This window comes from Trematosphaeria pertusa, assembly GCF_010094035.1.
Source record: "Trematosphaeria pertusa strain CBS 122368 unplaced genomic scaffold BU26scaffold_11, whole genome shotgun sequence".
NCBI classification, from domain to species: domain Eukaryota; kingdom Fungi; phylum Ascomycota; class Dothideomycetes; order Pleosporales; family Trematosphaeriaceae; genus Trematosphaeria; species Trematosphaeria pertusa.
Window position 1 is genome coordinate 1,213,799 of NW_022987222.1, and position 19,257 is coordinate 1,233,055.

Genomic DNA, 19,257 nt, shown 5'->3' on the forward strand with positions numbered 1-19,257 from the left:
ACGCTGCCCCTCGAGTCGTTGCCTAGAATCGTGGACTGTTGAAAATCTGACTACCTTCCTTCGCCCCATCCGCATCCTCATCTGTCCTTTCTCCATCGTGGAACTACGCTCGGTGCTAGATCCCCCAAAACCATGGCCAAGAAGCGAAAGCGGACCACATCGGCTCCCAAAGCCTCGCACAAGGCTCCGCTCTACCGTGCCCTGCGGAAAGTCCCTCTCGAAATTCGTTTACTGGAGATCCTCAGACCCAAATCCTCGCGTTCGATTGTCAACTGCCGCCTGATCACCGTTTCACTCGACGATGCTCCTGAATACACGGCCCTTTCGTACGTCTGGGGGCCCCCTTCCAGGACCAGGAACATCCGGGTCAACGGCCGTCTAATGCCGGTGACGACCAATCTCAACTCCGCTCTCAGGCAGTTCCGTGCTTGTTTATTCAATAGGCATGTTTCGGGAAGTCAACTCCGACGCTTGCCGCCCCGTTTTTGGATTGATGCGGTGTGCATCAATCAAAAGGACGTGGAGGAGAGAAACCACCAAGTCCAATGCATGCCCACCGTCTATCAGCGCGCTTCATCGGTCCTCGTTTGGCTTAGCCCCCGGAATGGAGAACTATCGTATGGAATGGCGGCGATTGGTCTGACGGGCCGAGAATTAAGCTCGTCAGATGACAAGACCAATCTCAAATGGATGTACGATTATCCGCAGCTTTGGGACCATGATTGCTCGAATGGTGTTGAAAACGAAGCATGGAATGCAATAGACCAACTGCTCCGGCTTAATTATTGGAAGCGTGTCTGGACGCTCCAAGAAAGGGTCCTGGCGAAGAGATTGTGGTACATGGTTGGCTCGAGCATCGTAGATGAACAATACTTCGAAGAAGTGGAGGCTTTGCTCACGAATATCGTATCCGGCATTGTACCAAAACCCTGGTTCTATTCTGACATAACATGGGGCATTTTGTCAACGGAAATGTATTTTCCCCTGGTTAGGAGAATGTTCTTCAACGGAGTCGTAGCGAGCGCAGGTGAAAAGAGTGACGCCCTTCAGAGCTTTTTTGTCACGATTCGCTATCGAGCTACAGACCCACGAGACAAGATTTATGCGGTACTCGGGCTGTATGGCCATCTCATGGACGACGACTCATTACTCCCGAACTATCGGCTCTCGGTGGAAACGCTCTACTGCAATTTCGGCCGGGCCTATATACGCAGTACTGGAAATCACGAGCTCCTTTGTTTTTCCGGCTCGGGTCACGACATTCCACGCAACTATGATCTTCCGTCCTGGATACCTGACTGGGACGGAGTCTCGAAGTCGACCGGATTTCTCTTGGCACCATATCAGTTCCACGCCGACGGAGACCTTCGCACGCTTGTAAAGAGTCGGTCTTACGTCAGCGACCGGGATGAGCTCCATCTGTATGGAAGCGTTTGCGACACAGTGTTTGAAATGGAGCCTATGATGTTGTTCCCTTCAGACGACTTCGATCAGTTTTGCTCAACCTACTGCTTTTCGCATGGACACAGATACAAAACAGGCATACCTCTAATTCAAGCGCTTCTTCGCACATTGAAACTAGACCCGAATGCGAAGAGGGAATCTTTCAACCATGAAGTTGACTTGGAAAAATCACTGAGGGAAGTGATGACCTTTATTCGGGTACCTTTCCGTGCAATGACGCAAGAGGGAAAAGAACTTGCGTTGACCGGATTTCTAAATGACTTTTTGGCATGTTCGTCAGACCGCGGACAAAATCGATATACCAAACTTCGGAGCTTGAGGAATATCATGGAGAAGTTTGAGGAAGGGACGATGTACATTCCTATATTAGCTGAGATTACGCTAGCGCTTTCAAGTCTTCGGCTGTTTCACACCGCGACCGGTTTCCTTGGCCTAGCTCCCGAGAAGTCACTTCCTGGCGATCTGGTCTGTGCAATCCGGAAATGCTCGTTTCCTATATTGCTCCGGAAGGAGCAATCACACTATGTTCATGTTGGTCCCTGTTTCGTCCTTGGACTCATGAATGGGGAAGTCGACGAGCTCATTGAGAGTGGAACGAGTTTTATTCAGGAGTTTGTGGTGTTTTGAACCCAGCGGTCCGACAAGAGCAGGCAGATGAACGGCACTGCGGAATAGGAGACGTTGAAGAGATCGATTGAACGAACACTGATGGGACCAGCGCGTGGTCCAAGGCAGCGACGAAGTCGCCAGCTATACGACGAGCGTTGTGACAGGCAAGGCGCGCACCGAAGTTAAGAGGAGTAGCGGATTCACCGGGAGATCCATTGGCGCTCCACAGAGGCGGCAAAAGGACTGTGCTTGTGGCGAACTCGATGTCGCTTCAGACTATATGGCTGGAACTGTGCGATCATCGGCCTATAGGATCCTTCCATCAAGCGCAGTAACATTGCGAGCCCAACCTCAAGGGTGCCACATCTACGACGTCGGGAACGCACCTCCAATGCCCTTTGCAACATATTCAGCGTCCTTATTCCTCTCGCCCCAATCTAGAATACCCTTCCGGAGACCTCCAATCAATCCCTTGTTCAACGCGTCCTCATCAAAGCTCACACGATGCGGCCACCAAGCCAGCAACTCTTCCGCTCTTGCTCCCCTCTCCGCATCCAGTAGTCCCACGGCAATATCGACTAAACTAGGTCTCTCGTCGCCATCCCAGAAGATGTTGGCACCACATGTCCCGCAGAAGGTTCTCGTGACATTGTGCGAGCTGCGGTACGTCTTCATGGTGCCCCAATACGGATTCCGCTTGAATGCTTGGGTACCGGCGGCGTCGAGGGTCACGTTAGTGGCAGGTATGAAGGCCCAGAATGTGATGTCGAAGCCAGAGGAGCGTCGACAGGAGTCGCATGCACAAGTCCCGGCGAGGAAGCGGCCGTGGCCCGGTAGCCACCATGGATGATTGTTTGGGTTTGCAGAGGAGCCGGTGCGGTAGGGAACGAGGAGGTCCGCGTAGGGCGATTCGGCACTTTTGGAGGCTTCGTTTGGAGGGCTGATGTAGAATTCCACGCCTTTGCAGTGGCAGTGCGCATAGATTCTTTCTTGTTTGTCGACTTTTGTGGTAGAAGGTGGGGCATGCCATTCGAGAGGTACCAGTTCGCTTTGTCCGGGCTCTTGCAGGTATCGCTTCGGTTCCTTCCCGTTGATGTGCGTGATGAACTGACTTGCGCCTCCATCAGGCGTGTCCGCGATCCAGATATGCGCTCTATAGTCGACTATGTCGTCCGTAGAGTCGACATGTAACGCACCCGTTGCAGCCTCAAAATGGCCGTCGTGGTTGTACTCAAGGTACATCTGCGTGCCACATGTCGAGCAGAAGTACCGCGTCAGAACGTCCGAGCTCTTGTAGCGCGTCAGCGCAGTCACATCGGGCTTCGGTGGATTCGAGCCGTGAGTGATGTTCACGTAGCTCGTGAGTAGGGAGCCGGATATCCGACGTGAGATGTTACAGCTACAGAGGTGTGTGGGGAGGGGGAGGGAAGTGGTGGGGACGTTGAAGGTGTGTGTTGCCGCACCGCACATGCAGGACACAGCGAGCTCTCTGAGGTCTGACATGTATGCTGGCTAAGGATGGAATGGATGGAAAGGGAGGGGAGGATAGCGGATGCATGTATGCCTACTTATGGTAGGAGTCGCGAAGCTACCCCGCATTATCTGACGTTGAAGGAGTATTGATCGCGAGATACGAACAGGAGCCAAATGACCTCACACTCGTTGCGTACACGTCACCAGGCATTGCGAAGCTATTCAACCTGTATATGCATAAGCATTGTTTTGGAGCTATGATGTTGAAGTGCAAAGTGCAACGACAGGACGCGGTGCCCAGTTCCCTACCTGTCGATCGTATACTAGACCCTGAGTAGTCTAGCGTCATAAAGTCTTCATTTAGGCAATGCACGAGACCGGCTCCTCGACAGCACCCTTCTTCATCGGATCCAGCATCCGCTTCACCCCTGATTACTCCACGTGTGCTCGCTGGGCTATGGATCCAAGCACGCAGCACCTTTCGCTTCAATCTTTCGGGACTTTCACGAAAACTTCGCGCAAAACCTACCACAATGAGTAGTTGTACGGCAGCACGCAGTCCTCTTCACAAAGGCACCCGGATGGCGTAAGCCCGAACCGCTGAATTACCTGAAAGGAATTGAACGAAGTTGGCAGGGCTAATGTATACACGCTTAACCCTGCCCATAAGCCATGTGGGCATTGGTCGGAAGTGCCCATCACACCTCAGCTGGCGGCGATCGCGAGCTGCTGTGTTACAATAGCCAGCACATTTGGCCGGATTTCCAGGTTAGCCCACGACTTTCCAGGGCAATACTCGGGTACCGGATTCGCCTTCTAAATCCCATCCGGGCTGCTGGATCGCGATGCACGAATAGCCGACGTGCGACATTCAGGGGGATGGTCTTTTGTTGTGTAGTAGGGCGTCTTACTTACGCCACGCGGGTCTGCCTTACAGCTTTCTGACTGTCTTCATTTACGGTGTGAGGCAATAGGCGGACTGCCATTCGTATAAGAGAATGTATAGTCCGGGAGTGCGAGCCTTTGTTTCGTCCCCCGCCCAAGACGATTTCGAACCTCTGCTCGATTGAGCGGGAACAGCAAATCGTTCGACTGCAATGAAGTACGCCTTTTTCGCACTCCTCAGTGTTGCCGCATTCTTTCAGAGCACGATCCAGGACTGCGTACAATGCTCGACCGAGCAACCCACGACTATTGCGCCTCATAGAAACGTATGGCGCCCTTTATCTGACAAGGAAGTTTCGAGTGTTTCGGACGTCCTGGTTCAGAAGCTCAATGTGACAACGGCTCCAGATGGCAGGTAATACAACTTCCAGTGCTCACAAGAAAGACTATGCTAACCCATATTCAGTGGAAGGGATAATGTAATGTACGGCCCGATCCCATGAAACCTGATCTTCGTCATCTGACGACGATGCAGTCTCCAGATAGATCTGCTCCAACCGAACAAAAGCGCCGTGCTTCCATTTCTCAGCGGTGACGTGGGTGAACCGAAACGGTACGCGCGTGCTACTGTCCAGTTCGGCTCCTTCGAAGAGCCTTACCTACAGGAGTATATGATAGGGCCCTTACCCGCCACGAACGCAACCGCAGTGCAACCGCTCAGCTTTCCTTTCAACAATAATCCCCCAGGAAAGAGCAGAATAGCTTCCATTCTGACCTTGGATCCTAGCCCCTTCCTTCTGCAGCTTAGTTCTGATATAGAGGATATCACTAGGGAGCTATGGAACACAGTGCGTAGCTGAATTTCCTTGTGGTGGTTTCGGCTCACTTTTGAAGACTATAGCGGAAGGCGGCGTTCTTCCACGAACTGGAACGGTTTCCTTCGAGGACGATGGGACCCAATCTGTATGGGCTACACTGCTGGGACCACCAACCTCCGGATTTGACAGCCTCAGCATTCTACCGCTGGGCGTGTTCGTCCGCCTTGATGTAACAAGCCGCGACTGGAAGGAATGGCATATCGCTGGGTGGTTTTACCACATGAAGATGTATGATAGCACCGACGCCTTCAGAGATGCCATCTTCTCCCCCGGATTCGAAAAGCCTCCACCCAATGTGGACGGAACTTGGACTTCTACTGACAAGCGAGGTCATCCTCTACCCATGGATGAGCTGCCTCCACCAATCCCTGCTTCCGAGGGTAAGAAGCGGTTTACCATCGACGAGAAGGAGGGCTTCGCGTCTTGGATGGATTTCACCTTCTTCATGGTATCCTCCACTGACCAAGGCCTTGCGCTCTTCGACATAAAGTATAAAGGGGAAAGGGTCATCTACGAGCTAGCACTGCAGGAAGCTCTCGCGCATTATGCAGGGGCCGATCCCGTCCAATCTGAAACGGTGTATTTCGACAGTCAAGGAGGGCTGGGCAGGACAATGGTACCTCTCACCAAAGGATTCGATTGCCCTTCCTATGCGACATATCTGAATGCTACCTGGACCAGTACTGCCGGCGTTACGACTGTACCAAATGCCATCTGTCTCTTCGAATTTGACAATGGCTATCCGATTCGCAGACATTCCGCTCCGACCTACACTAGCGTCGCGAAGAACATCATGTTCACCGTACGTACAATCTCGACCGTGGGGAACTACGACTACCTATTCGATTATAACTTCTTCCTTGATGGTGCCATCGAGGTAACAGCTCGAGCATCGGGATACATTTCGGCTGCCTACTATCTCGACAACGAAGAGTATGGGTTCCGAATCCACGACTATCTCTCCGGATCGCTGCACGATCATGTCATGACGTTCAAGGTGGACTTTGATATCTTGGGAGAGAAGAATAGTTTTCAAAAGGTTGAGATCGTGCCCGCTACCGTCGAGTGAGTCCTTAATTGCCGTAGTCGCTAATTTGAGCCCAAGCTTACCAATTCGGCAGTTACCCTTGGTCTCAGGGGCCCCGCAACACCATGAAGCTCATGAAGAGCTTCGTGACCAGCGAGGCAGACTCCAGCATCAACTGGGTGCCGAACGATGCAGCCATGTACGCTATCGTGAACAAGGACACTCCAAACAAATATGGAGAGTATCCCGGCTACAGAGTGAAAAGAAGTACGTCTTCTCTCTATCCGCGTCTTCTCGTATAGAAGCCGAGATATGCAAGGGTTGGATACTAACTGTTTATAGCTGTGGGGGCAACGCATCTAACCGTCCAGAACTCTTCAGATGCGCGCAACGCGATCTACTACGCAACCAGCGACCTATTCATCACGAAGCAAAAAGACACGGAGCCTCGATGCGCGGACCGGAACAATCCATACGATGTCCAAGACCCGCTTGTCAATTTCGAGAAGTTTCTGGACGGTGAGAGCCTGGATCAAGAAGACCTGTACGTTCCGTAATCCCTTTCATGCTCTTTACTGCACTGACGGATATGCAAAGGGTCCTTTGGTTTAATCTCGGCATGCATCACGTTCCGCACACTGGCGATCTTCCCAACACGCTCATGTCGTCCGCCCATTCAGGCATGCGGCTCGAGCCTTTAAACTACTTGCTGGATGATCCGACGGTGCAGACTAGTCAGGCGGTTAAGATCAATCAGACAAGCGAGGAGGTGGTGACGTTTGGAGCGCAGGAGGCGAACTGTTCGGTTGACTTGGTGAGCTTGCTAACAAACGCTTGAGAAGAACACTGGGAGCTGACGTATTGGGCAGAGTGCCTTGAATGGCGTCGCCTTGTAGGATCCATTCGTTCGGCGGGGCTAATAATAGATCGCAGGTCATGGAGAGCTTGAGCCGGTTATGCATACACATTGTAATCTATACTATCTGAGGAATCTGCTCCAACGCAATCCCGTGTTCCCACTAATCCTAATCCTTTCCCGAAACCTTCTTGCTGATCAACATCTGTGTAGCAGCATCCGAACCATATTCGCGCCACCAGAAGCCATCGCCTCCATTCCACCGACGCGGAGCTCTGTGACTGAACGGGCGGGGGATGAACTCTTCGCTATCCTCAGACCGAGCGCGCGCGTAGCGCGGCGATGGCGACCTTCGCCTCGGGAAACGGCCTCTCATATCCGGTCTCGCGGGTCGCCCGTCTATCGGCCGCTCGTCGTCGAATCGCTTTGAGAGATCAACCACGGCTCCATTGAGAGTGCCGATGGCGTTGCACAGGATCTCGATCACTCTTGGCGTGTCGATTGGCGTGCGCATGGGGCCATTGGATGCAGGGGTTGGCGGGGGAGGAGCGTTATTGTTGCTTAGGGTCCTGGCTTGTCCTTGGGCCTGGGCCTGGTTCTTGGAGTGGAGGTTACATATGGCGCGGTATTGAAGGTATCCGGCGGCGAAGGGAGCTACTGCGGCGCAGATGCGTAGGAGGAGCATGAGCGTGTTCGTGGACCAGGCGTCGGAGGCCATCTTTGCAGCTGGAGGTTCAGATGCCTGGAATGGAAGACTGGAGTGCGATGAGAGGCGCAGGTATGGGATGTAGTAACGGGTATATATGTTAGAGTATTCAGACGTGTTGGTTTGTAACATGGCAAGCGGTATGTATGCCGTTCATTGTTCGTCGTTGGTTGCTCTACAACAAACAGTCCATGGGGATTGGGATGGCTATCCGGCGAAGCTACGTGTGCTGTGGAGAGCAAAGAACTAGATGCGTCCCGAACAAACATGAGCTGTAGTTACTGTGTGGGACTTACACGGGCCGGTGCAGGCCAGGCATATCTATCGAAACGTCAGTTTAGCTAGAAGTGGAAAATCCTCAGTGCCTAGCCTTATCATATCCACTCCTCTCACATTATCTCGCCCCGTACACCCCTCACCCCTTCCCACGCCTCTTCCGCCAACCTCACCACTTCATCTTCCAACCTCCCCTTCCGAATAAACCCCACCGTCTCAACAATCTGCTCATTCCTACTCGCTCCCAGAATGATCCCATCCTCTTCACGCAGCGCAGAATGGTGTGCCAACCACCTAACTGCAACTTCCGCGGGCGTCAGCCCATGCCGCCTCGCTCCCTCATCGAATTTCTTCATCGCCACCAGGAGCTCCTCGGAGCCGAACATCTTCTGAACCACTTTCCCGATTGGGTTATCGTCCACGAAGCGCGTTCCGGCGTGCTGGTTATGGAGCAGTTTGCCGGTTAGGAAGCCGGCTGCTAGGGGCCTGTAGGCGGGTTAGCTGGGGCGGGAGAGGAGGCGTGGTGCTGGGGAGAACGTGCTGGAAAGAGTTGAATGCCATGCCGTGAGCGCGCAGGATGGGGAGGAGTTTTGTTTTCATGCCCCGCGTGATGACGTTGTAGGGTCCTTGGTAGCAGCTTGGTTTCTGCCATCCGTTTTGCTCACATAGTTGGAGGATTTTTTCGAGCATTGCTGGCGGGACGTTGGATACGCCCCACTACGAGTGATTGCATGGTTAGATGAATAGATAGAAGGAATTTAGAGCTCAGACGGGGAACTTACAGCCTTGCAATGTCCTTGCTTGATCTGCTCGTTGAAGTTCTGGATCTGCTCTTCTAGCGGCGTCTCCGGGTCCGCGCGATGCGCATAGAGTACATTTACTCCGCCATCTCTCTTTAGCCTTTGTAAGCTCTCCGTGACGGACTTTTCCATATTCTCTTTACTCAAATCTCCACTTCCGTCTTTTGCCGTGTCGGTGTAGATCTTGGTGTCTACTTCAAACCCCTTGCTCAGCTCCGCGGTTTCGCCGATCAAACTTTCCGACTGGCCTGGATATAGGGGCGGATACCGCGCTGCTGTGTCTAGCCTCTTGATATTGAGGGATTGCAGCGTGGTCAGCAGGTCGCGGACGGATGCAGCGTCTTGGAACGAGGGGGGATCCATGCCGAAGGTGGCGGTGCCGAAAATGAGGTTTGGTGCCATTTCTCTATCTAATAAGTATCGTGTGATGCGATTGCGAAGTTGTCTACGAGCCGTGGGTTTGGAGAGGTGGGGTCGGAGTAAGCAACTTTGAGGCCACGCCGGGTTGCGGCGTAGGTACTTATAGCGTGCGGAATAGTGCGGAATTCCGCGATTCTTTAGATTTCGACAGACCTGCAGTACTACCATTCCTCACATGTATTCCACACTCCATTATGGATTACTACATACGTTTATGGATGCTTGGATACGTAATTGGCTCTTCATGAGAGTAGTCTCGTCTGATATGCTTCGTTTGGTAGGAAGCCTAACAGTTCCGATTTGAATTTTGTCTATCCTGTGGGAAAAACGGCCCGCATTTTTTCTCTATCCTAAAGGTTGCACGCGCCTGCGACCACAGCAGTTAAGGTTGCAGGTTTATTCACTCCGAGCAAACCCCTCCTTGTGAAAACGGAACAAATGGTCATCAAACTGCTCCATGCTCTGAAATGGAGGTCTCTGTGTGCACTCGCCATATCGGCAAGTTAAATTGTCGTCTCGATGTGTTGTTTCAGGGTGCTTCAACATGATGTGGAGCCACAGATCGTAGAAGCTCTCACAAGATTGTGAGCAATGTTGGCAAGTATTGCCCTCGGCGACACTCGTGCTATCAAAAAGCTTAGTCATCTGTTTGAGTGGGGCTAGGCAACATGCACCTACATTGGAATCTGGTACCTCCCTGGAGTTATCGAGGCCCTGTCCGTTTCATTCATCGGAAGAGCTCTAAGCAATAATTAGAGATGATAGACCCGCGAAACCGGGGAGCACTTACATTAGGAGTTTACAATCTTCCCCGTTGCCTCGCCAAGGGTCGAGACATTCACATTCACGCTCTACTCGCAGACCACCTCCTGAGTGTTTTTCATGTAGCTCAAATATAGACCTCGTGGCTTGAAACGCAGATGGGCGTGCGTCGGGATCATATAGTATCATACTCCGACAACACTTAATGAATTCCCGGAGAAAAGGTGATGGTAGACGGCCGTGGGCGTCAAGGTCTGCTAGCAATGCTTGCCTCTGCGAAAGCTGGCGACTGTGGGGCGGCGGACGCTCCCCCAAGGGCGGACCACTCGCAGTGGCCATCATCTCGATGTAAACGCATCCCAAAGAGAAGACGTCCGCTTTCGGGCCAAACGGCTGCTGCATCTCGACTTCAGGCGCCCTATAGATGTCCTCCCCGATGTTTGGGTCGGGATCGCCCTTCGTAAGCATGTGGGTCCCTTTGAAATGGTTTGAGATCGCGAACTCTGTGAAGAAGATCTCGCCTTTTTTTAACAGGAGAGCTGAAGGGTTGATCCCTCCATGAACGACATCTTTCGCATGCACGTAACTCAACGCGCTTGCTAGGCAGCCAATCCATTTTTTCACGTCCTTCAGCAGCTGTTCCCTGAAGCGATCGGTGTTCGTAGCATTCTTGAGGAAGGACGAAAGGGTATATTTTGGAAGAGGGTTCATGAGAATTCCATAACGAAGTACATGGAATCCGACCTCCTCCTCGTATGTCATCACAATTATAGGAAGATGTGGATGACTAAGGGCCCTTGCTGATTCGAGCCGTACGAGTTCGTTGGTCATAATGGCTCCATGTTGACGACTTCCCAAAGTGAGCACCTTGCGCGCATACACTCTGCCAGGAAAATAATGCTGCTCGTCCGCGGGTTCAACCTCGTCCACCGCACCATCGTGGCCCCCACCTAGATCTGATATGTGTTTGAACAGGAAGGCACCCGGCGGGACAACCCGGTGCGTCGGTATCACTACAGATCTTTGATCCCGAGCCTGTTTCTTAAACGACTCCTCTGTATGCTGAGGAAATATGAATTTCATCTCGACTTCTCTTTGACCATCCTTCATTTGACACCGGTAGATTCGGCCATTCGTGGCAGCTGGTGGCGCGCATTCCGGGCTTTTAGATGGGCCTGAATCGCTCCGACGAGCTTGTGCATTGCTACTTCTGTACATGCGTTGGGGGCTAGGCGCCCCTGAGGTGGGACTTCGTTCGTGTAACTCAGGTTCTGATTCGGTTCTTTTGCGTTTACTGGCCTGTGGTGGAGTATGCGACAGCGGTGTGGGGTGGTCGGTACGTGAGATTGGGTCTCTACGGCCAAGATTGCTGTTGGATTCCGAAGCCGAGTTTTGTACAGCAGACTGGGGGTCCATCTCTTGTCTTGGAATCAACTCTCGCTTTTTGTTCTGCTGCTCCAGCAACATGAGTTGCATCTGATAGTCTTGCCTTGCCCACGACAACACCTGTTTGTTCCGCTGCTCCAACAACATAACCTGCCTCTGATACTCTGCTAAAGAATTCTCTTGGGTTCCTGCCGCTCTTCCTGATGCAGATGTAACCTTACCATCTTGATGACTGCCCTGATACGCCGTAGAGAGCCGCCCTTTCTCGACACTATCTGTCGCAGTCTGGTCCTCGGAGAAGGTTGATTGCTTCGGTAGCTTGGGGTCTGTATCTTTGCTTCGACTGCGAGGAGCACTTTGTCGGCCGTCCTGGTTCGCATTTTGTAGGGCATGATCTCCCTGGCCTTCACTAGCGCGCCGGTCGCCCTCGGTTGGAGTGTTCCGCATTGGAGGTATACTTCAGGAAGATCCTGAATAAATTTTGGCAGACGACTCAAAAAGCACCCTAGGTGTAGCAAACGTTAAGTTTGGGAAGTAGGGCAAAAATGCAGACTTTCTATGAAGTATATATGAAGCGTGGAAGTGAAAAAGCGGGGAAGCGGGGGAGCGAGAAAAGAAAGGTTGGTGTTGCACAAGGAGCTTATCTCATCATTTTGGCGATCCAGTCGCAGGTCACCCCACAAGATGTTAGAGGAAGTCAACTGAACAGGCGACTTCCCGGTTTCGACAAAAATGGGACCCCTCAACAATACATATTCTTCCAGAATTCTTGCCCTTTCTGACTCATGATACAGCACAGGTTCCTCAGGGGCCCCTTGGCCAATAAGGGTTATCGGAATCTTCCTGTGCGCAAAAGCCGAATTGGCTTTGCAAAGGACTGCCTTGGAGGGCAGGGTAGATGTTTATTAGCTCTATATGCTATCTGCATGCTATAATGCATGGCTAGATGTCTCGGGAGCTAGTCTTGGAGCAAGGAGTGGAAAGAGGAGACCTTCGTTTGTAGTGAAATCTGCTTGGAGGGCAGTATGGCACTACTGCACCCTTGGCCTGTGGATTGCCATCCTAGCGTTCTTGGACAAGTAAGCCATTGCAGTAGATGCAAGTATTAAGACATATCTACTCTAAAAATAGGCCTCTAAGAGAATTAGTATAAGCGTTAGTGTACTTATTACAAGTAGCAAATGAAGCTAAACGACGATTTATTCGAATTCTTCACGTATTGACGGCCTCGCGGCTGGCGCATACAACACTATTTCATACTTATTTGGCGCGACCGAGGGGCTCACAAGGGGAAAAGGGTTTTTTTTGTTTTGTGTTTTGCAACATCTTAGACATATGACCGCAGTTAGATCTTAATCCACCCATTGCCATTCCCCTACTCTCCCTTACGAAGACGGAACCTCATCGATCCATGGAATTGACGACTGAGCCCCAGCCTTCTGTACCGTCATGGATGCGGCTCGATTCGCATAACTAATCGCTGCATCGAGGTCGAAATCCGCACCCTGCGACATGATTTCCCAACGAGCAACAGCCACCGTGTATGCGCCGACGAAAGTGTCGCCCGCGGCTGTTGTGTCGACGACTTTGACCTTTCTTGCTGGCACGAGACGGCCAGGCTGGGATTGCGCCTGCTGTTTGTCCGTCTGGTAGTATACTCCCTGAGTAATTGGTTAGTGATAATGCAGGGGAGCAAGATACGATCGGACGTACCTCTCCACCGAGAGTGATGATGATGTTCTTGACGCCTCGCGCAACGAAGACGGCAGCCACTTCATCCCAGTTCGTGGGGTTCTCAATGCCAGAGAGAATAGCGGCTTCTGTTTCGTTAACGATGAGGTGCCCGAGTCCTTGGTACGCGTCTTCGGGAAGCGGCGTTGCTGGTGCTGGGTTGATGATGGTTTCAACGCCTTTGCTACGAGCTACCTTCATATTGTGCAGGACCTGGGACTCCACTCAGCATCCGGGCTACGACTCCATCGAAACTGTGAGATACAAGAATGAGTAGACATACCACACCCAATGGCAACTCCAGCTGGAACAGCACAACCGAAGCATCATCATCCACCAAATCCGTAACCTCAACGTCATAATTCGCCCCCGGACAAAACATAATCCTATTCTCCCCGCTTCCAGTCTCGACGATAATCACCGCAACGCCCGTCTTCTTGCCCTTCAGCACCTTCACTCCATCCGTCTTCAGCCCATCTTTCTGCAAGCTCTTCAGGAAACCACCCGCGAACTCGTCATCGCCAACAGCGCCTACCATGCGGACTTCCACATTAGACGCTTCGCCATCTGAGGCCTGCTTCTGCGTTCTAGATAGACGCGCACAGGCTACGGCTTGATTGGCTCCCTTGCCTCCGAACCCGATGTCGAAGGATTCGGAGGTGAGTGTTTCGCCGCCTACGGGGACGCGGGGCGTGCGGGTGACGAGGTCGACATTGAGGGAGCCAATGACTGATACGACAGCGGGTTTTGAGGGCATTTTTGGCGGGTGAGATGGCGATTTGCAGGGGCTGAGGTGATTGATGAAATGTTGTGAGGCCGTTCGCGTCGGTAACGCTAGGCTGTTTTTGGGTTGGCTCCAGGTCTAGCGTAAGCGACCCGTGGACGGCTTATGCGTCGGCGCTGCTGTAGTGACTCGCACTTCATCTCAAACATCATTGTCTTTACGGCACAGAATCAAAATACGCAGCACTTGTAAATCCAGGCAAGGAAAGGCTTCAATGAGAGTGTCGGAAGAGTTGCTTCACCCGAACCCACAGGAGCACCCCTACGTCTGCCTTCTTCATTCTGGTACGGTATTACTGTCGGTGTTCATTGGTAGCCATGGACTGTATCGAAAAAAGTCCTGCCTAGATCACGCAGACTTCATTCCAAAGTTAGATATAACCGAGCAAGTGCGATATAATCTCTTATATATCAATCCATTACTGATTATATTATGTAGGTTCATTTAGGAGCGTCCTCAAAGTACTGCTTAGAGCAGCATCCAAGGTTCAAGCAGCTCTGGTTTGAGCTTGGCGAGCTAAGATATCTGTCTTTGGTATTTTTGCTTGTACCGCTCCTCAACCCATCAGAAGACCAACTAAGCGGAGGCCTCCAAATTGGGGACCTCTGCGATAACCCCTGCGCGCGAACGATAGCAAGAAATCGGGATGACGCGTGGGTCTATACAAATAGCGCGTTCATCAGAATTCACGATCCGTGATTGTTGCTGCCGGTCGAAGTTGACACCTCGACTCTGGATAGGAGACGCAGGTATCCGGCCCATGGGATGCTGGCGGACCACCTGCCGAATATCTGCGACTGCGTCTGCATGACGAAGCAGTCGCCTAGCGCCTGGATAAGGTGTGTCGGCGCGAACTAGACGCGTGCGTCGAGGTTCAGGCGTTGGGCCGGGGAAGTCTGTGGGACCGGCGTCCTCACCTGCGATTGGGGAAGCGGCTTGCTGCTCTGCGGCAAGGCCTACCCTATGGCCATGGTCGTACTGTAGGAACATAATTGCAGGCATAAGAGCGCTCTGAAGGTTAGGCTTCGGGATTGGCACTTTGGCGAAGTACTGGTCGATCTGTTCACCTCCGGTATCAGAGGAACAGCCGCTGAGATAGGAGCTATAACTGGAACCGGTTCCCTCCCAAGACTGCGTCTCGGAAACCGACGCAGAAGTCGAGACTTCGAAGTACTCATCTACGCCAACCCGGCCTTGTTGGAGTGGACGACGCACCTCCTTGCCAGGAAGACGGAAGTAGTGGTCTAGAGGAACGGAGCCATATGCGTATGGAGAAGCCCGCAGTATCCGAAAGGGCGGAGCGCTGCACGCTTTCGGGAGAGCTGTCTGCAGCAAATGTCCAGGGAGAGACACGGAAGAAAAGACAGCAGAGACAAAAGAGCCCGCCACACCCTCAGGCTCTTCATCTCCAGCTCGATCGACGCGCTCTCCAGCAAGACCAACGCAACGGAACGACATCGGGCTCCCCTCATCCTCATCCGCCCGACCCTCGCCCATCGCAGACATCTCCCGAAGCAACCGCTCCGCCCGCCGCTGCGCCTCCACCGCAGCCCGCACCACCTCCTCCCGCTCCATCCTCTCCCTAACCGCCCTCCGCCTCGCCCGCCCATCAAGCCAGCTCCTAGCGCGCAGCATACGCCGGCTCGCAGACCCCAGCACAAGCGCGCGATTCGCATCATAGTCCTGCATTTCCTCGCACGCGAAGCTATCGCACAGCACGCGCCGCGTCATCTCACGCAGCCCAGACGGGTTCTGCAGCTTGCAGACTGCCGCGCGCGCAGTGAGTACCTCCTTCGGTGCTGCTGGGCTGGTTGTCAGCGAGGGGCCGGACGGCCAGAAGGGGTAGTTGACTTGGTGCGTTAACCAGGGAGTGGAGGGGTTGGGCGGGAGAAGGGAGCGCAGGTGGGTGTTGGTTGCTGCGGAGGCCGAGCACTCTAACACTAGGGTGTGTTCTTCATGCTCATCATCCTCCGCTACTTCGAACGCATCCGAGGAGGGATCAACTTCACCGACGACCTCCTGCTGTATATCTTGCAGGTGGTCAAATGGACCGGCCATTTGCTGGTTGTTAGTAAGCCTGGCTAACACGTTGCCCATGATGAACGAGTAGCGGTTAGGATTGTGAATGTATATTAGTTGGGATGGGGGAGCAGTCAGTAGGAGAGCCGCCGGGTCATGTGAGGGGGCGGGTTATATAGGAAAATAGAGAGGGAGTGCACAAGACGGGAAGACAATGTTGTGGAGGTATGCGGGCATTGTGTGGTCGGCGATGGGATCGCGGGTTATGCCTCACATTGGGCGAGGAGTAGGCTGAAGAGAAGTGTTAACAATGTTGGACTGCGAGATGCGCGCATTAGAAAACAGTGTATTGACGTCTTAAGCAAAAGCGTTACATGTAATTCCACAGTGACGCCAGCGTGCCATACCAGACCAATGTAATGCCAGCTCATCAACCCGTTATGCTCTCTCATCCAGCAGTCATATCCAAAACAAGCCTCCAACGCCAACCCCTCGATGCTCCCTGTAGTAGACACAGTCGAGAAGGATCACTCTATGCGCTACTCCTGAACACGACACTTCCACCATGCCGCCAACGTATCGTCTCTCTCGCTGCCATGATATGCAGCGCTCGTCCCAGTGCCTGCTCCGAATATCCCTTTCCATCCACCATTTCGCGCTTGAGCGTCGATAGGTTGACCTGCCAGCCGATGGGCATGCGGCGCCGCAGTTCCTCCTCGACTTTGTTGACTTCGTCCATGAGCTCCTTCGAGCCTTGGCCTTCGCCGTGGTTCACAGCATCCATTGTGGAAGCCAGGAACAGGCGGATCGCCTCGTCGACATGCGACTCATCGGCGACCGGGGAGAGCGAGAGTTTCGCCAGAGACTCGGTGATACGGATGATGGCTTCGAGCTGTCGGACCGTAATGGGGATGGAAGAGCGCTGGTTCGCGTTCATCTCCGAGGCGTGGACCTGCCTTCGAATGCTCACAAAGTGCGAGCTTAGTTTTTCAGCAGCCTCGGGAGAGAGACGTGGTGCACACCTCGACCGGCAGTAAGTGATGTAGCGCTTCATTTTCTCGATCGGGATCTCGGCTTGCACAGTCTCTTCGACTCCGCGTCCGCCCATCGCGATACCCATGACGTGCTTGGCTATCCGCTCATCGCGGCCGCGCTCGTGCTCGTCTCGCACGATGAATATCATGTCGAAACGGGACAAGATCGTGGTCTGGAAGTCGATGTTCTCGCCCGGCGTCTTCATATCGTCGTACCTTCCAAAGATGGGGTTGGCGGCCGCGAGGACCGAAGTTCGAGAGTTGAGAATGGTGGTGATACCGGCTTTCGCAATGGAAATAGTTTGCTGTTCCATTGCCTCGTGGATAGCGACACGATCCTCGTCGCGCATCTTGTCGAACTCATCGATACAGACAACACCACCATCTGCTAGCACCATGGCTCCACCCTCGAGGTAGAATTCTCGCGTGTTGTGGTCGCGCTGGACGGAGGCTGTGAGACCGGCAGCTGACGAACCTTTGCCAGAGGTGTACACGGAAATTGGGGAGACCTTTTCGACGAACTTTAGGAGCTGTGACTTTGCAGTACCGGGGTCACCTAGGAGAAGCACGTTGATGTCGCCACGCAGTTTCATGCCATCGGGCAGAATCTTCTTGGAGCCGCCCATCAGCAGACATGCGATCGCTTTCTTGATATCCTTGTTTCCGTAAATTGATGGAGCGATGCAGTTGGCGAAGACCTCGTAAATATCCGGTCTCCGGCTCATCTCAAGAAACTCCTGCTCTTCCTCTTCGGTGAACACCGCGTTGCCCTTGGCTGTATGGTCCACATCTGCATGAATACCGACAGCGCGAATGTACGGGTTCCGGATCGCGACCGCGGCATTCTGTGACCGCTTCGAGCCCTTCTGTTGGTAGATGGAGTAGACACCCATGACACTGCACCGAGTACCCGGCACTACGCGGTTGGCCAGATATCGGTCTGCCGAGATCATCATGTGGCGCGGGAGTTCACCGACTGGCACCTGATCCGGGGCCTCTTGCAGCTTGAGCACTTGCTGGTCAATGAACTGGCAGTGCTCGTGCATGACATAGTACGGATCAAGCGGACATTTGTCCGCGTTATCGCCTTCTGCACGCGTTCTTCCACAGGTTCTTGGGAGTGAGACGCCGGAAAAGCCGCCCGAGACTGGTAGGACCTCTTCATGCTGGCAATTTCGGCAGCGGATGGCGAGCGCAGTGGATTTTGAGGAGAGAGTGGAGGCGCCAATGACGATGCCGGGTATGCGAACGAGGCGCGAGACATGTGCGGCGGTTAGGTCGCGTATGGAGAGCTCGGAGGCGGAGGAGTGGAGGAGCAGCTGGTGCTCGGGGAGCTTCTGGTGCTCGGGGAGCTTGATGTTTCTCTGGGAGGGGTAGACGATGCGCTGTGTGCATGTTTTCAGAGCCGCTTCGAACTACGCCCAGTTAGCTCAATCAGCTTCGGAGAGAGCGCGGTTTTCCCACCAGAGGAATGAGTTCGGCGGGATCTTGTGTGAGCTTGTGCGCCAGCTCCTCGTCGTAGGAGATGAGGTGCGCGATGTCAATGTCGCAGTAGTACTGCTTCACAAGCACGTTCTCGCGAATCTGATCTCTATACCTCCATTAGAGAGCGTTCGCGGTGTCCTTACGGCGGCGCTTACCTGTAGATGAAGACATTGTCGAGGTGGAAGTCCATGACGAAGTCCACCAGCGCTTGCTGGATGCGCGCAGGGGCCGTCGCATCCTGGCGCTCGTCGTCTGCCTGGCTGCCGAAGAGGCTAATGGAGTAGGTTGTCTGTCTGTCGGCCATTGTGTTTGTGATGCGCGTTGCGGAGAGTTGAGGGGGCAGCAGGCGGTTCTGGGGGTCGGAGTGGGATAAAACGCGCGACGCGCCGCTCCTGAAAACGCGGTGGCCCGAGCGCGTCAATTACACTTCTGTTTTGGGACTAGCGCCGTAATCGATAAGATATGACACCTGGGCAGCGGACTCTCGATTCGACACGTCCTCGCGTCCTACAAATATCGGTTTCTACAGCAGGGGCTTTGAAACAGCCGTCTTCACCTCTAGATTACGATGCCTGAAGCTCGCCAGTGGCTTCTCGGCCTTCTCGCTACTCCTGGATCAAGGTTCGATGCTACTAGGATCGTTTCATACCAGTAGACAAGAC

The 19,257-nt window shown here is 53.3% G+C and overlaps 9 protein-coding genes across 9 annotated transcripts; 2 read left to right on the plus strand and 7 right to left on the minus strand.

Moving 5' to 3' along the window:
- Positions 1–132: 132 nt before the first annotated feature.
- Positions 133–831, plus strand: BU26DRAFT_431540 (HET-domain-containing protein; the record flags this gene model as incomplete). The annotated part of the gene is made up of 1 exon (XM_033823932.1): positions 133–831. A coding segment is annotated over one exon (699 nt), but the record flags the coding sequence as incomplete, so codon positions are not given.
- A 1,434-nt stretch (positions 832–2,265) lies between these two features.
- BU26DRAFT_65175 (uncharacterized protein) lies at positions 2,266–3,779 on the minus strand. Its single transcript, XM_033836151.1, has one exon. The coding sequence runs from the start codon at positions 3,574–3,576 to the stop codon at positions 2,440–2,442; it is 1,137 nt and encodes a 378-aa protein (XP_033681252.1). The 5' UTR covers positions 3,577–3,779; the 3' UTR covers positions 2,266–2,439.
- A 1,117-nt stretch (positions 3,780–4,896) lies between these two features.
- BU26DRAFT_65188 (amine oxidase catalytic domain-containing protein) lies at positions 4,897–7,297 on the plus strand. Its single transcript, XM_033836152.1, has 6 exons — positions 4,897–5,279; positions 5,326–6,374; positions 6,431–6,603; positions 6,679–6,880; positions 6,934–7,150; positions 7,206–7,297. The coding sequence occupies exons 1-6, from the start codon at positions 5,103–5,105 to the stop codon at positions 7,230–7,232; spliced, it is 1,845 nt and encodes a 614-aa protein (XP_033681253.1). The 5' UTR covers positions 4,897–5,102; the 3' UTR covers positions 7,233–7,297.
- A 64-nt stretch (positions 7,298–7,361) lies between these two features.
- On the minus strand, positions 7,362–7,910 carry BU26DRAFT_567738 (uncharacterized protein; the record flags this gene model as incomplete). The annotated part of the gene is made up of 1 exon (XM_033833684.1): positions 7,362–7,910. The coding sequence occupies one exon, from the start codon at positions 7,908–7,910 to the stop codon at positions 7,362–7,364; it is 549 nt and encodes a 182-aa protein (XP_033681254.1).
- A 185-nt stretch (positions 7,911–8,095) lies between these two features.
- Positions 8,096–9,454, minus strand: BU26DRAFT_542139 (putative oxidoreductase). Its single transcript, XM_033831627.1, has 3 exons — positions 8,957–9,454; positions 8,716–8,891; positions 8,096–8,660 (listed from the first exon to the last, which is right to left on the minus strand). Exons 1-3 carry the CDS (start codon positions 9,374–9,376, stop codon positions 8,288–8,290), a joined length of 969 nt encoding a protein of 322 aa, XP_033681255.1. The 5' UTR covers positions 9,377–9,454; the 3' UTR covers positions 8,096–8,287.
- A 217-nt stretch (positions 9,455–9,671) lies between these two features.
- BU26DRAFT_607487 (kinase-like protein) lies at positions 9,672–12,136 on the minus strand. The gene is made up of 3 exons (XM_033835756.1): positions 10,185–12,136; positions 10,073–10,135; positions 9,672–10,019 (listed from the first exon to the last, which is right to left on the minus strand). The coding sequence occupies exons 1-3, from the start codon at positions 11,987–11,989 to the stop codon at positions 9,791–9,793; spliced, it is 2,097 nt and encodes a 698-aa protein (XP_033681256.1). The 5' UTR covers positions 11,990–12,136; the 3' UTR covers positions 9,672–9,790.
- A 633-nt stretch (positions 12,137–12,769) lies between these two features.
- BU26DRAFT_607488 (Ribokinase-like protein) lies at positions 12,770–14,054 on the minus strand. The gene is made up of 3 exons (XM_033835757.1): positions 13,557–14,054; positions 13,256–13,486; positions 12,770–13,203 (listed from the first exon to the last, which is right to left on the minus strand). Exons 1-3 carry the CDS (start codon positions 14,028–14,030, stop codon positions 12,928–12,930), a joined length of 981 nt encoding a protein of 326 aa, XP_033681257.1. The 5' UTR covers positions 14,031–14,054; the 3' UTR covers positions 12,770–12,927.
- A 579-nt stretch (positions 14,055–14,633) lies between these two features.
- Positions 14,634–16,378, minus strand: BU26DRAFT_607489 (uncharacterized protein; the record flags this gene model as incomplete). The annotated part of the gene is made up of 1 exon (XM_033835758.1): positions 14,634–16,378. The coding sequence occupies exon 1, from the start codon at positions 16,152–16,154 to the stop codon at positions 14,634–14,636; it is 1,521 nt and encodes a 506-aa protein (XP_033681258.1). The 5' UTR covers positions 16,155–16,378.
- A 27-nt stretch (positions 16,379–16,405) lies between these two features.
- Positions 16,406–18,942, minus strand: BU26DRAFT_489246 (DNA replication licensing factor mcm5). Its single transcript, XM_033826014.1, has 3 exons — positions 18,751–18,942; positions 18,575–18,701; positions 16,406–18,525 (listed from the first exon to the last, which is right to left on the minus strand). The coding sequence occupies exons 1-3, from the start codon at positions 18,897–18,899 to the stop codon at positions 16,609–16,611; spliced, it is 2,193 nt and encodes a 730-aa protein (XP_033681259.1). The 5' UTR covers positions 18,900–18,942; the 3' UTR covers positions 16,406–16,608.
- Positions 18,943–19,257: the final 315 nt, after the last annotated feature.

What these genes read in the sequence shown, in the direction of transcription:
- BU26DRAFT_607487 (XM_033835756.1), bottom strand. Translation starts at nt 11,989, where the DNA reads ATGCGGAACACTCCAACCGAGGGCGACCGGCGCGCTAGTGAAGGCCAG. An exon ending in GAAGATTGTAAACTCCTAAT is followed by an intron (nt 10,136 to 10,184) that starts GTAAGTGCTCCC and finishes ATTATTGCTTAG; the next exon opens with AGCTCTTCCGATGAATGAAA. An exon ending in GGGAGGTACCAGATTCCAAT is followed by an intron (nt 10,020 to 10,072) that starts GTAGGTGCATGT and finishes GCTTTTTGATAG; the next exon opens with CACGAGTGTCGCCGAGGGCA.
- BU26DRAFT_607488 (XM_033835757.1), bottom strand. Translation starts at nt 14,030, where the DNA reads ATGCCCTCAAAACCCGCTGTCGTATCAGTCATTGGCTCCCTCAATGTC. An exon ending in TGGAGTTGCCATTGGGTGTG is followed by an intron (nt 13,487 to 13,556) that starts GTATGTCTACTC and finishes GTGGAGTCCCAG; the next exon opens with GTCCTGCACAATATGAAGGT. An exon ending in TCATCACTCTCGGTGGAGAG is followed by an intron (nt 13,204 to 13,255) that starts GTACGTCCGATC and finishes CCAATTACTCAG; the next exon opens with GGAGTATACTACCAGACGGA.
- BU26DRAFT_542139 (XM_033831627.1), bottom strand. Translation starts at nt 9,376, where the DNA reads ATGGCACCAAACCTCATTTTCGGCACCGCCACCTTCGGCATGGATCCC. An exon ending in AGCAAGGACATTGCAAGGCT is followed by an intron (nt 8,892 to 8,956) that starts GTAAGTTCCCCG and finishes AATCACTCGTAG; the next exon opens with TGGGGCGTATCCAACGTCCC. An exon ending in ATGGCATTCAACTCTTTCCA is followed by an intron (nt 8,661 to 8,715) that starts GCACGTTCTCCC and finishes ACCCGCCTACAG; the next exon opens with GCCCCTAGCAGCCGGCTTCC.
- BU26DRAFT_65175 (XM_033836151.1), bottom strand. Translation starts at nt 3,576, where the DNA reads ATGTCAGACCTCAGAGAGCTCGCTGTGTCCTGCATGTGCGGTGCGGCA.
- BU26DRAFT_65188 (XM_033836152.1), top strand. Translation starts at nt 5,103, where the DNA reads ATGATAGGGCCCTTACCCGCCACGAACGCAACCGCAGTGCAACCGCTC. An exon ending in CGGCTACAGAGTGAAAAGAA is followed by an intron (nt 6,604 to 6,678) that starts GTACGTCTTCTC and finishes AACTGTTTATAG; the next exon opens with CTGTGGGGGCAACGCATCTA. An exon ending in CGAACTGTTCGGTTGACTTG is followed by an intron (nt 7,151 to 7,205) that starts GTGAGCTTGCTA and finishes CGTATTGGGCAG; the next exon opens with AGTGCCTTGAATGGCGTCGC.
- BU26DRAFT_489246 (XM_033826014.1), bottom strand. Translation starts at nt 18,899, where the DNA reads ATGGCCGACAGACAGACAACCTACTCCATTAGCCTCTTCGGCAGCCAG. An exon ending in GACAATGTCTTCATCTACAG is followed by an intron (nt 18,702 to 18,750) that starts GTAAGCGCCGCC and finishes ATGGAGGTATAG; the next exon opens with AGATCAGATTCGCGAGAACG. An exon ending in CCGCCGAACTCATTCCTCTG is followed by an intron (nt 18,526 to 18,574) that starts GTGGGAAAACCG and finishes AACTGGGCGTAG; the next exon opens with TTCGAAGCGGCTCTGAAAAC.